This window comes from Acipenser ruthenus, chromosome 7 (genome assembly GCF_902713425.1).
Source record: "Acipenser ruthenus chromosome 7, fAciRut3.2 maternal haplotype, whole genome shotgun sequence".
NCBI lineage: Eukaryota > Metazoa > Chordata > Actinopteri > Acipenseriformes > Acipenseridae > Acipenser > Acipenser ruthenus.
Window position 1 is genome coordinate 25,015,156 of NC_081195.1, and position 16,513 is coordinate 25,031,668.

Here is a 16,513-nt window from a genome sequence, read left to right on the forward strand (position 1 = left end):
TATTCTAAAGGCCATTCTAGTTATGCTTTAAGTGTTGAACTATTGGATATTTTTGTTTTCTAAACTGTTTGTTATTACACAGGCAACAGATCCCAACCACTACTGCACTTCCATACCCATCTGAAACCGCACGTTGTACAATCACATTCCGTTTAATTCAAACAGCTAGTTCACTACTAAGCACAAAAAAAGCTATGTTTCTGCTGCTGTGAAATTGAAGCGTGTGAGTAGTCGACTGCCAGTTTCTGAGGTTGTCTGTCACTTTTCTTGTCGACTAGTTGGTGCTACCCCTAGTTCATGACATACATATTTCATTTACAATAATGTAAAACTAAGCAAAAAACATCAGGGTGCTAACCTTTGTGATTTTTGTCATTTTACGTTCAGATTTTGTATACCTGCCTATGGAAAAAAAAAAAAAAAGATGTAAATGTTATTAAGATAGATGGAAATGCCAGGCATTTAATTCTCCAGACAAGTTCAGCTAGACAGATCTAGAGAATAATCTGGAGCAACAGAACAAATTAGAAAGAAAGCAAATACCAGGAAGGTAAAGTAAATGTAAGGAATCAATGACATTTGAAGCAAATGACCCCTTTATTCATTCAGGGCATGGTTAGAATACACAGCCAGAATGGCAGGACCAATGTTCCCCCTCCACTACATTGTGAAAGCATACCTCCTTTCCTGATTATCAGTGTGAGGGGCTGGACCAGGGAACTACGCAAGTTGGGTCCCGATATGAAACTCCGGCCCTTATGGGAATAAAAATATATTTAATACATTAACACACAATGGGGTCTACTTGAACGGTCTAAACGGTGTCAGATTTTAATACCACCACCCTTAAATGTTTTAAACCTGATTTTTCGATGTTTATATTGCATGTAGTGATCTGTAAGTGGGTCTATAATTCACCCTGCAGGAAAACCCAGCTGCATTAATACAGAGTTAAGAGCGGCTGTATTAAGATCCACCACCGTTTAGACAATTAAAATGGAGTCCAAATACATTGCAGTTTGGAGCGTTGTTAATTTGTTTCAACAGCTTTATAAACATTTAATAGAATGTATCCCAACGCCATATCACTCTATAACCTTATCAAAATTACATTCTTAAATTTCTTTCAAGCATAGGGTTTTATACCCTTGAATTACAATCTGTCTGTTTATTCCAAGTTTTCGCCTTTGATGAACTCAGTATTGTTAAAAAAATATATATATTTATTTATTTCTTAGCAGATGCCCTTACCCAGGGCGACTTACAATTGTTAAATTTTTTTACACATTATTTGTGTAGAGTTGGGTTTTACACATTATTTTTTATTATAGAGTTGGGTTTTTACTGGAGCAATCTAGGTAAAGTATCTTGCTCAAGGGTAAGCAGCAGTGTCCTCCACCTGGGATTGAACCCACGACCCTCCGGTCAAGAGTCCAGCACCCTAACCACTACTCCATACTGCTGTGGAGTATGTAGTAACACTAACAGTGGCTAATTATGATAATTTTGACAATGTCTTCATTAAAGACATTAAGAGACTAAACTTTTGGCATAAAATCATTTTTCAGTGCTCCTACATATACCGTTATGCTTCATAGTTAAGGATGATTGATAAAACTGAGAAAACGACACTGTACTTATGAACTGTACTGTAGAAGGTACAGTAGTTCTTTTGACTACATCACATGACTCCTCTTGCAACTTTTTCTTGTGATACACTGACATCTGGTGGCAAGGTGTAGTAGGCAAAACAGATTTGTTCATTTCTTTAAAAATTTAAAATGTGTTTTAAATCTATTTTTTTTTTGCAGAGACCATACATACATACATACACACACACAAATTAAGGGTGTTAGTTTACATTTAATTCCTTAAAACGTGTAAACTTTAAATGGAAGACATTGGGGATATTTGTAACCAAATTAGTCATCATAAGAAGTCTTCCTTTACTATTTTGTAACTTAAGACATGTATCTGTGTATAAGACTATGTGTTCAGCATTTAAATGTATATGGAAAAGACTGTGAAGAAATATTAATATTATGAAAATAAATGGGCTTAAATGTATTACGATACTATGATGTAACCCCTATGTTTGACCTTAAAACGGTTAAACATTTTACAGTTGACTAACGTTGAATCCACCATTAAGACCCCTGTCATGTATACATTATATCCCCTTCGGTCACAATTTTTTTCAGAAATTTTAAAGCCTACTGTGTGAACTCTATGAAGTTTGAGAAGTTGCCGTGCCAAAAAACATATATGCATTAAAAATAGATACATACATAGGAAACTTAACATGGCACAATTATGCACGCAGTGGTTGAAGGGGATTTACATTGGAAAATAACAGAAAAGGTGAAGAGTTCACAGACACTCCACGGTAAAGATGACAGTTTGGAGACAGTTTTTACAAGATTGATTTATTAACTATGATACATGTCACATAAGGCCTTAATGTTTTTACACCATTCCCATTGAGACAAATTACAATACTTTTAGCAAATAAACATCATTTTTTTTTTTTTTTACTTATTTATTTTATTTTTTTTAATGCAGTGGTAAACACTCACTTGGTGTTTTTTTTTTTTTTTTGTTTTTTTTTTTTAACATAATCATGCACTATACTGAGTTGGCCCTTAACACCATCCACAAAATTGATAAAAAAAAAAAAGAAAGAAAACGGTTTTGCTTTTTTTTTTGGATTTATTAAAATAAAACATAAAAAAGAAATGTTTTCTAAATCACCAAAAAAGGACTAAAGGGAAGATTGCTAGGACCCTAACATACAAAGAAACAACCATTTTAATAGTTTATTAACTTAAACAGACAGACAGTCTGCCACCATTCTTCAAGAAAAAAAAAAAAGTTTGCAGCCACGTACAATCGCCTAACCAAAAATCACATTTGAATACAAGTTTACTTCCATCGCTTTTAAACTCAAAGGAGTGTTAATTCATCAACGTATATGTAAAGAACATTTTACAGGAGAAAAAAAATGACAAAGTACCAAACAAAGTATGAATGCAGCAAAATACCCTACCCCCCCCCCCCCCAAATGTATTTTTAAATTAATTTGTTTAATTACAAGTAGTGTCTCTCAGTTGTATAAGAGCTTAGCAGACTCATGATTTAAAAAGATTATTTCAGCAGACACAGAACTGGTAGACTTGGTTCACATAGAGAGGGAGGGGGGCGGTTTGGGTCAAGCTTTAAAATGATGCAAGCAATACATAGCCAAGACCTCAAAACTGTTCCCAAAGATACAACTCATTCAACGCTTTGAAAATAAAATTAGAGGCTGGTAGCATACGGCATCCTCAGATAACGTTATACAAGCAAGTGCACACCCTGTAACTTAATTTTTTTGAATTACTTGTTGGCTCGTTTTTGGAATTCTTTAACTATACAATGCACAGGTATTTTGTAAATGCTTTCCTTAAATTTGGTTGCAAGACCTAGTCCAATGCACTGCCAATTAACAGCTGCTGTATGTCGTTTTTAAACAGGGTGTGCAAACGGTTGCTCCCAGCATTTCATCAAAAAATAGCTACGTTTGGCATTATTCATACACATTTACAAATACCAGACTTCAAATGATTGCCTTGTACTCCATTCCTGTTACTGTGAAACCACACGGCTTGTATTTTACATAAACGGACACAGCTGGCTAAATGAATCGGCTGGACAGCAATGCAGGTACCCTCTGATTTCTTAAATTGTGTTAAAAAAAAAACAAACAACACAATCACAAAAGTGCAGCATTCACTAGATTATCATTAAGATCTCCAGCAATAGTGACGAGCAACAGAGAAAAAGATAGAAAGACAAACCAAAAACAAAGATGTTTCAATGGACATGCAAAGGGTTTCTGAGTGTATATGTGTGTTTATGTCAGAGCTGTTGTGCACCTGGAGTAAAATACAGACACCCTGGCATAGTGGTTACAAATAAAGAGCGCAAAACCTGCCCTATTCACGAACCGTTTTAAAAACACACTCTACCTGCAAGAGAAAATGTACTTTAACATGATTTTATAGGGTGTGACACCACATTGTACCAACATTTTGCTAGTGTCCATTTGAATTTTGACATGAAAGTAATTTTTACACTACAGCTAATTTTTACATTTTTGTTTTAGGTTCTCCCAAATTACAGTAGTGGTCAGAGCCCAGGACTGAGGCCTAGTTGCTTATTGTTGCAAGGCAACAATTGAACCTTTCTATTATACTCGCTCACAGAGACAGTATTGTATAGATGATAACCTTTCTGTAAAGCCATATGCAGTTGAAACCAGACATGATAAATCCTACTTGACTGGAACCCCCCCCCCCCCCCCCCACACACACACATTTCAATGGTAATTTCCTCAAATACAGTCTCTCCCCTTCAAGTAACCTGCAGCAAGCCTCAACACAACAGAAGTAATGCAAGACAAAATACTGCACTGACATGTGACAGCAACAGAACTCCCCACATTGGGAATCAACAGGGATTACAGATTGAGTTGTGATAATATTCACACAAATCGGTCACTAATCCCCACTCCATTCCCTCAGTGTTGGGTCCTGTCACTAAGCCAGACCAGAGATTGCGAAACACATTTTATAAAAAAAAAAAAAACTAGACTGGTCCCGGTTAAGACAGAAGATGATTTAAAAAAAAAAAAAAAAAGAGACACAAAACCATTAACTGCTGGATAATATTAGGACCCGCAGTTTCCTGTGTCAGTTTCAATGAAGCGAATGGGCAGGTCACCTGACAGTTGTTCCTAGGACTGGACCTGGGGCACTTCAACACAAACTGTTTTTTAATGTTCGTGGGCAAGACTCGATTGTTAACCTCCACTGGTGCAGTGGTTTCAGTGAAGGCAGTGGAACAGACAGCTCCAGACTTCCTAGATATTCTCAAATCTTGTATTCTAGCATACTAGCAGATAATAAGTCTGTCCTCAGTTTACAGCAACTCAACTATAGTGGACGAATTTTCACTCCAACAATGTTTTTCCCCTCCAGTTTGTCAGGCAGAGTAAATCAGTAATCTGTAGTGCAATGTCCACTCATCCAGCATAACATATTAAGACCATCTTTCCTTGTTTCTTAACAACCAAAATGCATTCTATTGCCTTAGAAGACAGCAACCTTGCCATTGCTCCCCTGTTCACGATGACAAAAAGCTTTTGGTTCCTAGCTTGTTTTTGTTCTTATTTTAAATGTTATTTAATGATATGCATATGATTGAACATCACAAAAAAGATAACAAGAAGAAACTTGCAAGTGGCTGAACTGCTCTTAATCCATAGCTTCTGCATATCTCCAATAAATGAATGACAAAAAAGATGTTTTAATGCAAGGAATTAGGTCGTTACAAGTTTATTTTGTAAGGTCTTGGTTGTCAACACGTTTGAATTTGATAATACAGAAGTCTCGATTGCTGCTGCTACTTTCATAGCAGTACTTTATAAAAAAAAAAAAAAAAAAAACTGACCGACTCCTATCAATACACTAGACCACTAGAAATGAGTAGAAAATTCAGAATGTGTCTGCCTTTAAGTGAAAGTCTAAAAATAATTAAAAGGGGAAGTCGTTTTCGACACAATTTCTGAATTTTAGGCACATCTCTACAAATATCCGCCCCTCTCCCCCCCCCCACGCTCTGTCTAACTCTTCCCTTTGCTGATTCTATCTCTCACTTTTACAACACTATCTGTGCTCTTCATTTTATCCACTTCCCTACGAAACGCTACACTACATACAACACAACTGCACAGCATTCTTTTACAGTAAACCTTAGCTGCAATACCGGTTTCAAACACAAGGTGGAGCCAAAGCTCTTTGTAGCTCACGGGTCACCCTGTAGCAATGCAGGCCGAGCAACTTCAAACACTGTCATGCAGGTTTTCAACCATGAAAGCAAGACCAACCAGATCCACCTTAAAATAAACCTGCATTGAGTAAATTCAAATGTAATAAAAATTCTACTTAAAACTATAATACATTATTTTATTTAATCAAATTTAAATGTTAAACTCCTACTTTAAGTGGGTTTGCCCATTTGTTTTTTTACATTACAGTACTTGAATTCTTCAATATAAATATATAAAAGGTGGCAACACGTCAGTGAGATTAATCTACTACAAAGTCATCCCAACCTCGTGCCTGTTGGCAGTCTGTGTAGAACTAGTCCTGGCGATCTCAGTGCTGTTTTAAATGGGATACAAATGTGCTGCAAATGGCCTCTGAAATGGCAATAAGTGTGTGTCCCCAATGCCTCCTGAAATGCCCATCTCAGCTGGACACAAAAAGTGCTTCAATCTGACCACCAAGTGGTTCCTTTACATAGCAGTTTGATGCAGGTTTTACTGTAAGCGTGAAAGACGCATCAGCTCCCAGGGCAACAAAACGTGGCGTTTCCCCTTCCCAAACTCGGTTCTCTGCGAGTGCTGTACTGTGCATGCTAATCCGATCCTCCACCCCCTCTTTCAGGTTCATGCTCAGTATAGAGATTGAGTCGTCACAATTAACTTCCCTTTTTAGCTTCTGGATTAACAGGTTTGCAGGAAACTGGTTACTTTTAAATTGCAGGCTTAGCAAAAACATGCCTGAGAGAGACCGAGAAAAAAGTGAGACGAAAGCTTCCAGTAAATCCAGCACGGGCTAAAACTGCTGTGCAAAGGAAACATTTTTATTCGCCTCTTATGGCTCCCTAGATTTAGTAGCTCTGGTGATTTCCTTTTATATAAAACAAAAAAAAAACATGGAGTAGTGCTTAAATGTGGTTCAAAAGACTATGCAGTTTAACAGGAGGATTGAATCGGTTCTAGCCATTCAGCCAATACAGGCCCATCCTTACTATACAGTATGCTATAAAATATAAAACACATTCCATCTGCACCTAGGGAGGCAAGACGATATTAAAACCTTCTAATGAATCTCATTAAACTTCTAAAGAGCTGGCTGGATTTACTCCAAGGATTTTAATTGATTCATGCACTACTCTTAGCAAGTAATTAACCTTTAGTTTAATAAATTCATAATTAGTTATTTGTATGGAAAAAAAACTGCAGAATGAAATTTGAATGACGATGACCAAGTGATTACTGCTCTTACTAATCATTGTGATTTTGTGTGTAGTGTAGCGATAGCGCAATTCAATTTACAATAAAGCAAGGCTGTAAGTTTTATCCATCCCAGGTCTTGGATTTCCCCAAAACACGCAGAGGTTTAAAAAAAAAGAAGTTTTTGTTAGCCAACCTGAATCTCCTAAAGGAGATCTTAAAATAGTATTATGTACCTAATGGAACGTATGGTTTCCTAACTGTGAGAATATATCCCAATACTCTGCAGTCCGGTCTGCACGGTACGGTACATAGCAGCAAGATTCAGGATAAGCAAGCAAAAAGAGAACAAAGCAAGAGACTTCTGGTAGTGAAAGGTTGCTACAGTGTATGTCAGTCCTTCTGTCCAGTTCAGTGTTCACATCAGTCATGCTAACCTAAAGTCCTCCAAGCGCTTATGTCGAAACAAATCAGCTACTTGAGATCTCCCCTTTCCCAACTTGAGATCACCATACACAGATACAATGAATCTGTGGCATGGGAGAGGGAGAAATGAGGCCATGTATTAGTAATATTATTGTGCCTTATTCTATCACTGATACATGCAAAATGCTGGGAAAACCTGTTTTTAAAGTGGATCACCCACTCACTCCTGATGTAGTGATGAAATTACTCTATCCAGCACACAGTGTTCCCAAAATACTCTTCCCCAGGAAACAGAACATCAAATGGAATGTTCCTTAGACACTATAATCTAATACTTGTATAACTCCCCAGAAAGAAGAAAAAAAAAATCAAAGAGAGTCCAGTTCTATGTTGTGGATGATTCCACAAGTTAAAATCCCAGTATTTTCCGACAATCTGAACTGCATTCTGATATAATGAACAATGGGGGGGGGGTAGGGGTTGAGTCAAGGAAAGGTCACAGGGTTTTCAAATCCAGAGATTTCCCCCAGAATATCCACAGGCGGAAAATAATAATTCTGCTGGGTTTTGGAACACGGATTGGCAATAGCAGGAATAGGGTGTCCTATTAAATACATATTGTACAAGTCCTTTAAATCAACAGTTACTAGTTCTGTAACAGATTTCTCTGGGTCTCACGCCTCAATTGGTTCCTGCAAAAACATCCCCCCTCCCACCCCTGACTACTTGAGTACCGTCTTGGATGAACCCAATCTCCTCCGTTCTCAATACTTGGCAGCCTACAACATTTCAAAAGGAAGGCGGGGAGAGTGGAGGCTATTTCTCTCCTATTCCACCACTTTAAAGAAAGGGCAGAAGCTACTACGAGATGTGGATGTCCCTAAGTGAGCAGCCCTCTACTGCCCTGTGTATTACCCTGCACCAGAGTTCTTTAGCCTGTTAAGAGACAGATAGTATTAGTTCTCTCTTCAGTTTCCTTTCCAGTATCCTCTCAAACACTTGGGAGGAAGAAGGGTGCCAAGTGAACAGAAAAGGAATGACGATAACAATGATCTCCCAGAAAAAAAAAAAAACAACATGTAACAGGATACAAGATGCGATCACACCCACCCACCCACCCCTTCCCAAACCCCAAGCGCTGCTGCCTCGGACATGAGCTTGCTCTAGGAAAGGCATGTAGAAGTGTCTCTCTAGCACTCTCACAGTGTCTGTTGCTCAGCAGGCAGGGTGTGAGGGTGCAGGGCTGGCAGGTGAGACTGCATGGGAGAGAGGGGAGTGGCAGGGGGCGAGTGGGGTGGGGACTGCTGGTTCAGGGAGGCGGCTGGAGAGGTAGAGTAAGGGGAGTAGTTGGAGCTGGTGGTCATGGTGGTGGGGGAGCCTGGCAGCCCGCTGGGGGTCTCAGCGATGGGCTGATTGTAGAAGAAGAAAGCACACTGGTGGATGAAGATCTCAATGATTGTCTGGTAGGTGCGGGTGGCAGTCAGTGCGTCCATGGTGGTGAAGTCCGGCCGCATCAGTGTCGGCCAGAAGCAGATAGACAGGTTGTCGCTAGTCATCAGGTTCTGACGGTTGTGGTGGCTCACCCTGCACAGAGGAAGAGAGAGCATAATAAAAGAAAGGGAACACTAAGCGACTTAAGACCCCTTGATCATAATCCACAGCAGAATCTAGTACAGGGGTATCAAACTCAGTTCCTGGAGGGCCACAGTGTCTTCTGGCTTTTGTTCCACCCGAACTCTCAATTACATAATTGGTCTAATTATTTGATTAACTGGACACATTTAACAATTCTCTTCAGGCCTCAAAATGTTTCATAGGTAGTGTACCTTGAATCAAGTGCATTTTTAAAACTATCAACTGTAAAAGACCTTGAAAAATATTAAATAAGTCAAATTGAACAAATAATTAGATCAATTGTGTTAATTGAGAGTTTAAGTTGGGATGAAAACCAGAAGTCTGACACCCCGATCTAGTACTTTAAACACAGAATTTTAGGATTGAGACTATTTATTTATTTATTTTCAAACGCCCAACAAACACCGTGGTGGTGAAGAAGCATTCATAATGCTTACAAGACAGTCACTCGGAACTGAACTGAAACCTTCCTTCATTGCCCTCTGCGCGGGATGCGATGTTTGTTGGGCATTTGAATTTACTGAAACACATTGCATCTTTGAAGTAAGTGTAAATTCATTTTACAAAAATGTGGGCATTTATACCAGGTTGTGACCCCCCATCATAAAGAAAAAAAAAAAAAAAAAAAAAAAAAAGACTTAAGGTGAGATTAGCAAAGGGTGCCGGGTCAAAAAATAGGCCAAGTTTTACTAAACAATTACTAAATAAACAATTACCATAATGAACATTATCGTAATGTGTTTCTTAAAAACATAATAACACAACATATTCATAATAAAGTTGAGTTCTTATCTATAAATATGCCATACATAAAAAAAATTACATCACGTAATTACGTGATAGGGAATTATAACGTAATAAATTATCATGTCATTGCGTGATGGGGGTAATTTATGGGGGCTTTTTACAACCATGTTGTTTGAGTAGATAAGCTGCAAGTACGATACAGTAATTCTAATAAGCACACGTACTGCCCTTACTCACGAGTAAATCATTTACCAGCTTTGGAAAAACGTAACTGTGCGATCACATTTGTCCATGCATAATGTTTATGCTGTTCTATAAACTGTTGTTAAATTAAATGAATGCTGCTTGTTTTAAAATATATATTTGGTTGTACCATTAATTTACTGTACAAACAACAAGAAACAAGTATCATGTGACACACTTGCAGAAATTGAATTTTAAGCCGATGTCATATTGTCAGCATTTTTAAGTGATTGGAAGCTGAAATTACTTTTCCATGAGCGCTCCGGGGCTCAAGCACCAATGGAGGAAATAGAAGGTCCCGCACAGTGCAAATAAATCACCTGTTCTGTCAAATTATAATGTGGATGCTTCACAAGCAGAACTGTTATTTCAGTGTTTAAAAAGATAAACATTCTCTGGAGGCTAACAAACCGGAAATTGATCCTTCACATATTGAAATCAATTTATAAAAAAGTCTCCCAGCTTTCTTGAAAATATCTGCGCTTTTTCTTTTGTATTTGTTCTGCTCTCATTAGTAATAGTATCCAACCTAGTAGACACAGCGTCCATCAGTTCTGGCAGATTCTACTGTACTTGCTGAAGCATTTTACTCCCACTGCTAATTAAAAAAAAGATATGTCGCCACCTAGCTAACAATTTCAAGGGCTACAGTGAAATGTACGTTCTTTAAATTGGGACTTTAATGAAGCCTGCGTGTGTACCTGAGTACATTAGTAGGAAGTAATTCATAGTTATTTAATCACTCACAGGCTGTGATACCCAACTCCACAAACCAGTCAGCATTTTTGTAAATAGCAACACATGTAATGAACAATAAAATATTTTAGCACTGAATCAGTGCTATGGAACAAATGTTGCTCGGAAACAAAAGGAATGAGAGTTTATCTTCAAACTGGGAACTTTGGAACCCCTGGGAATGAACATTCTATGTAAATAATCATGACACCATCCACAGGATTTTTGTATAATTACAAATCATGAATAATAACAAGTTTATTGGACTGTGTTTACTTCTCTTTTTAAACAGCTGAAGGGCTTTTGCGTACTGAAAATAAAAGATTTTTTAATCTTTTAAACCTTTTGTGTACATTTTTTAAAAACCTTTTCTTTCATATATATATATATATATATATATATATATATATATATATATAGCCTGGTTGCCCTTCTTTACCTTCTCAAGTGCAGTATTTTAATTTTTTTAACAGTTTATCAAATAACTGGACAAACAGAGATGGGATAAAGCTTTTCCACTGGATAATTTGAGGAAGAACACAAACATATAATTTGTTTCTCCTTTTTCTCAGAATGCTTTACCTTACGCGTCTGTGGGTCAGTGACTTTGTTTGTGTCCACAGTCGTAGTCGATGCACTGTTGCCGTCGTCTCCATCAGCATTGTTAGCCTTCTTAAAGATGTTCCTAATGTTCTTTTAATTGCATCAAGAGGACTACTGACTGAATCAGATGTGACTTAGCTTGCCTATTATGACAACAGCACCGCTGCCTGTAGAAAACAGTACCGGAACTCCTATTCCAGCTCGACAACACCACCCTCTATCAGTACCCCATCAGCAACGGCTCCCCCCATAGGTACGAGCCCCTCTCACAGGCCCTGTACTCTACTCACTTGTTCAAGTGACTGATGACATATTTGAAGAGCTCCAGGTTCTCCTTGGGGAACTTCCTCAGAACGTCCTTGAGTGTGTGCAGCTTCTGCTCCCGGTCATTGATTTCTGTGAACAGGAAAGAGAAAGCAATGCTCACCCGCACAGTCTGTTTGCACCCAGATATACCTGGATTCTATATGCTGGATTCCTCCCTCTCCTTCACTCCTTCGACTTCTGTCTCTCTCCATCCCCTCCTACCCACAAAGCTGGCCGTCAACTGGACCTCACCTTCTCCAGGGCCTGCTTCCCCTCCACCCTCTCTGTCACCCCCCTGGACCCCTCTGATCAGTATTTCATCTCTTTTTCTCTGTCTCTCCCCTCTCTCCCTGCTCCTCCTACCCCCACTGTCACCTCTCGCTGTAACCTCCGCTCTCTCTCCCCTTCTGTCCTTGCCTCCACTGCTCTCTCTCACCTCCCTCCTATCGACTCCTTTTCACAACTCTCCATAGACTCTGCTACCTCCAACCTCTTCTCCTCCCTCGACTCCCTCTGTCCCCTCACCTCCCAACCTGCTCGCCCCTCCCCTCCCCATTCCTGGCTCTCCTCTGAGCTCCGCTCGGCAAGAATCGCACTGCGATCTGCTGAAAAGAAATGGAAGAGAACCAAACTCCCTGCTGCCCTAGACCTTTACCGCACTCTCCTCTCCTCCTTCTCCTCTACTCTTTCCTCTGCTAAATGTACTTATTTCCAATCTGTAATCCAAGCTTCCACTAACAACCCACGTAAACTATTCTCTACCTTCTCCTCCCTCCTCAACCCTCCCCCCCTCCTCCTCCCTCCTCTATCTCCCCTGATGACTTTGCCTCCTTCTCTTCTAAAATCTCAGATATCCGCAAACTCTTTAAGGATAAGGGCGTCTGCTAAGAAATAAATAATAATAATAATAATAATAATAATAATAATAATAATAATAATAATATACCTGCATCACTACCGTAAACCTCCTAATAGCAGCGCAGGGAGCAAGGTTTTTATTGTACGTGTGCGAGTTAGTACAGGTTGGAGAACACTGGAGTCTGTAGTTTTTAATTGACTACATAATTTATGCAGGATGCAGGTAACTAAGGGGTCTTTTAACATGAGCCTAATTGCTCCATTACAATTTCATAAATGAATGCAACAAGTATTGGTATATGCGGCTGTATGTGTACAAATTTTAACTGTGTACAAATTTTAACTGTATAATTGTGAAGAAATATTAAATAAGTAAATTGGACTACCCTGCACACTTACTACTTGGTAAGGGCGACATCTATTTGACCTGCATATTTGACAACGGTTAAAAACACATAGATCACAGTTTAAATTCAAGCTATCACCCAGCCCGTCAAAACAACTGTGTTAATGTATAACTTTACATATTCCATCAATCTTCATAACCCAATTAGGAGCACCTATCAGTTTAGTAAAACAACAAGTTTGAAAACCAGGCCTTTCCCTTTGGCAGTTTCACATTCCAAAACCAATATAAAAGGGTCCGGTACGTACTGTGTGCCTCCACAAGCTCCGCCTGCATGCTGTAGGGCACCAGTGGATCAGGCAACTCGGAGAAAAAGCTCTTCATGGCTCCAGCCACCGTGTTCACAGTGAAGTCCTTCTCCGCCAAGTCCAGACTGTGATCTGTAAAACAGCAGCACAGGAATTAGAAGCTTCAATGAAACCTCCAAGGATCTAGAGACAGTGTCCACACTTACATCTCCAGTGCTGAATCCAGTGTCTCATAAGCAAGGATTAAACCAGCAGCTCATAACTTTGTCTCCCCCAAGCCCCCCGTTTAATCGAGATGTTATATTTCGAAATGTCACATTTTACAATTGTTGTCAGTTTTTCGTGAAGTATATGGAAAACTACAAGCGTTATCTAATTCAATATGTTAACATAACATTATTTAGCAGGTTTAATGTGACTTTAACATTATTTAGCAGGTTTAATGTGATGCAAAATGTTTGTAATGCCTATCAAATTCAGTCAGGTACCAACCCGTACCCATTGTTACTAAGGGCAGAGGATTGAAGACTTCTTCACACAGAGTAGTAAGTGTATGCGATGGGTTACCTAGCCATGTTGTTGGTGCTAGGTCAACCAGCTACTAGGAACTGGGATGAGCATAGATGGGCTGAATGGCCTCCTCTTGTTCGTAAATCTTCATACGTCCTTATGTCATCACAACACTTTTACTACAGGAGCTTCATACTTGTCAAGCTTCTGGACCATCCTTCATAATGAAATGTTTGCCTCCTTTTTAGTTGCAGCACCCTGATAAGTGCATTGCAGAAGTTTGAACCATGCATTAACCATGGCCTCTATGCACTGGACTTCCCTGGCCTACTCACCACGTTACTGGATCGTTAGCTAAAGCACGATCCCTACGCTACTAATATGTCATTGTAGATATAACTTGTTGTAATCCTAACTTGTTGCATCCTAGTTTGTATTGTATTCTAGTAGTAGTATTTGCACTTAATGTAAACTACACTGTATTTAAATATTAAGCTTGCATTGTAACCCTGTAGCACCTGGGATAAAAGCATCTGCCAAATAAATAAATAAAATATGAAACAAACAAAAAAGAATAATTCAAGCAGCCTGCTGCCCTTACCCTGATCAAACTGCCTCTGCATGCTCTCCATCTCTGCCTTGTTTCCACTCACTCTGTAGATTCCTTCAGTGCTAATCCCTTTAGAAGACAGTAAGAACAACATTTGGTTAACTGCATTCACTTGTGCTGTGGTATTGACCCTTACCCTTAAAAAGGGTAAACTAGCCAAGGCAGACGTAAATTCTAAATTAGTACTACCAGTAGGATGAGAAAGATGATGACCAGGACATATATCAACAGTATGTACAGAAAACACTAGAAGAATTAGCAATGAAATGTTTAAATCACAATTTGATTAGTGATTCTCCAGATGCATGGAGAAATGTGTGACAGATGACTGTACAGACAGACAGACATCCCCCATATCCTCATAATCTGATAATCTCTATATTATAAGAGACACACATTGCAACTTTGTTTCCGTTACTACTCAGTATAACAACTTCAACGTGCAAAATTACATTCCTTTGGCTCACATTACACTTTTACCTATATTACTGGGACATCACAATTAGTTATATTGAAAGCTGTGTTTTAAGCTGAGTTGCGCACCACCTTTGGGCTGCGGACCACAGTTTGCTGCAAGATATGATACCTTCTATTAACCAATGGACCGCTGGCATGTGCCATTTATACATGCTGCTACCAACTGAACAGATGGAAACTGATCAGTACACATTTTATTACAGGTTTTATTCAGCTCTTACCACAACAGAATTGATTCAGTTGCAGAAAAAAAAAGACTGCGTTTGGGATTTTAGTTTCACCTTTTACAATCTGTCACTTCACAAAAAAACAAACTGCCCAGTTTAACTATGTTCAATAAAACAAGAAAGCAAAGGATTGATATAATTGCTGTACCGTTAAAGATGATTCTGTATTATCATTTTCACTGGTTTTCTTTGTCTAGTTTATGTTTTAGACACAATGACGTTCCTGGCGTTAATTTGTAATGCCCCGATGATAATACAGCAACTACAATTATTATTATTATTATTTGTTTATTTAGCAGACACCCTTATCCAAGGCGACTTACAGAGACTAGGGTGTGTGAACTATGCATCAGCTGCAGAGTCACTTATAACTACATCTCACCCGAAAGACGGAGCACAAGGAGGTTAAGTGACTTCCTCAGGGTCACACAATGAGTCAGTGGCTGAGGTGGGATTTGAACCGGGGACCTCCTGGTTACAAGCCCTTTTCTTTAACCACTGGACCACACAGCCTCAATGGAGTACAACGACTGCCTCTGAGGTATGATATTTTCACTGCACTGCTATCTAAACCCTAGCAGACACCTTTAATTGGCCTGCATATTTTGGACAAGGTTAACTGTTTACCACTTGGCCAACGTTTAAACTCAAAACTATTAACACCCCTAGTCAAAACACAGTCTGGAAAACAAAAAGATCATCAGCAAAATGAATTGAGATAATCTATAACTCTAGCGATCTCAAAGTCCCAGGTGTGTCTGTCTGTCAGTCAGTCTGTCTGTCTGTCTGTCAGTCCTTGGGAAGCTCTTTGTGACAAACTCCAGTGAATTTCCTTTTTGCACATAACAGAGCAGGAGGAGTACAAAAAGCCAGTACAAGAGGTTCCCTTTCTCTGCTCCACCAACATGTTTTCTTGTACCATGAAATATTTGTCCCAGTGCTTAACTAGAAAAAAGCAGACAAACAAATAAAACGCTGTCCCGTTCCTCTCCCAGAGGTCCTCAGATAAGAGCTGAAGCACTCTCAATCTCAATCTCAAAGTTGTTTGTTCGGGGGCCTGACGACAAAAGGAAGGCTACAAGCTGTTCAAGGAAATGAGGAGCCTTGTAGACAGATCCGACTCCATTGATTTTCCTTCTGCCAATCAATGAACCCAAAAGCTTTTATACTGTAGAGGGGGGTGCAATTCACAGACTCGCATGCTCAACGGGATGACCCCCTGCTGGTTTTAGACTTTCCGAGAAACTGTCTAGAGCTGAAGGATGAGAAGGGAGCAGGGTGGCCAAGCAGCTAGAACTGAGAGACTGGGAAAGAGGTGGTGTGACCCAGCGGTTAGAGCTGAAGGACTGGGAGGAAAGCAGGACTTGCTGCACGACAATGTGTTTGGAAAGCTCCATTTTTTGAGAGGACAGAGGGAGGGAC

General features: G+C 39.3%; 1 protein-coding gene across 1 annotated transcript in view; it reads right to left on the reverse strand.

Annotated features, from left to right (window-relative positions):
• Positions 1-8,612: 8,612 nt before the first annotated feature.
• arhgap35a (Rho GTPase activating protein 35a) overlaps positions 8,613-16,513 on the reverse strand; it is a 56,211-nt gene continuing 48,310 nt past the window's right edge. Inside the window, exons 4-7 of the mRNA XM_034026200.3 lie at positions 14,379-14,456; positions 13,268-13,399; positions 11,740-11,845; positions 8,613-9,070 (exon numbers count right to left, since the gene is read on the reverse strand). Of these exons, the coding sequence (XP_033882091.3) occupies positions 8,686-9,070; positions 11,740-11,845; positions 13,268-13,399; positions 14,379-14,456 (701 nt within the window). The 3' untranslated portion in view covers positions 8,613-8,685. The remainder of the gene's footprint in view (positions 9,071-11,739; positions 11,846-13,267; positions 13,400-14,378; positions 14,457-16,513) is intronic.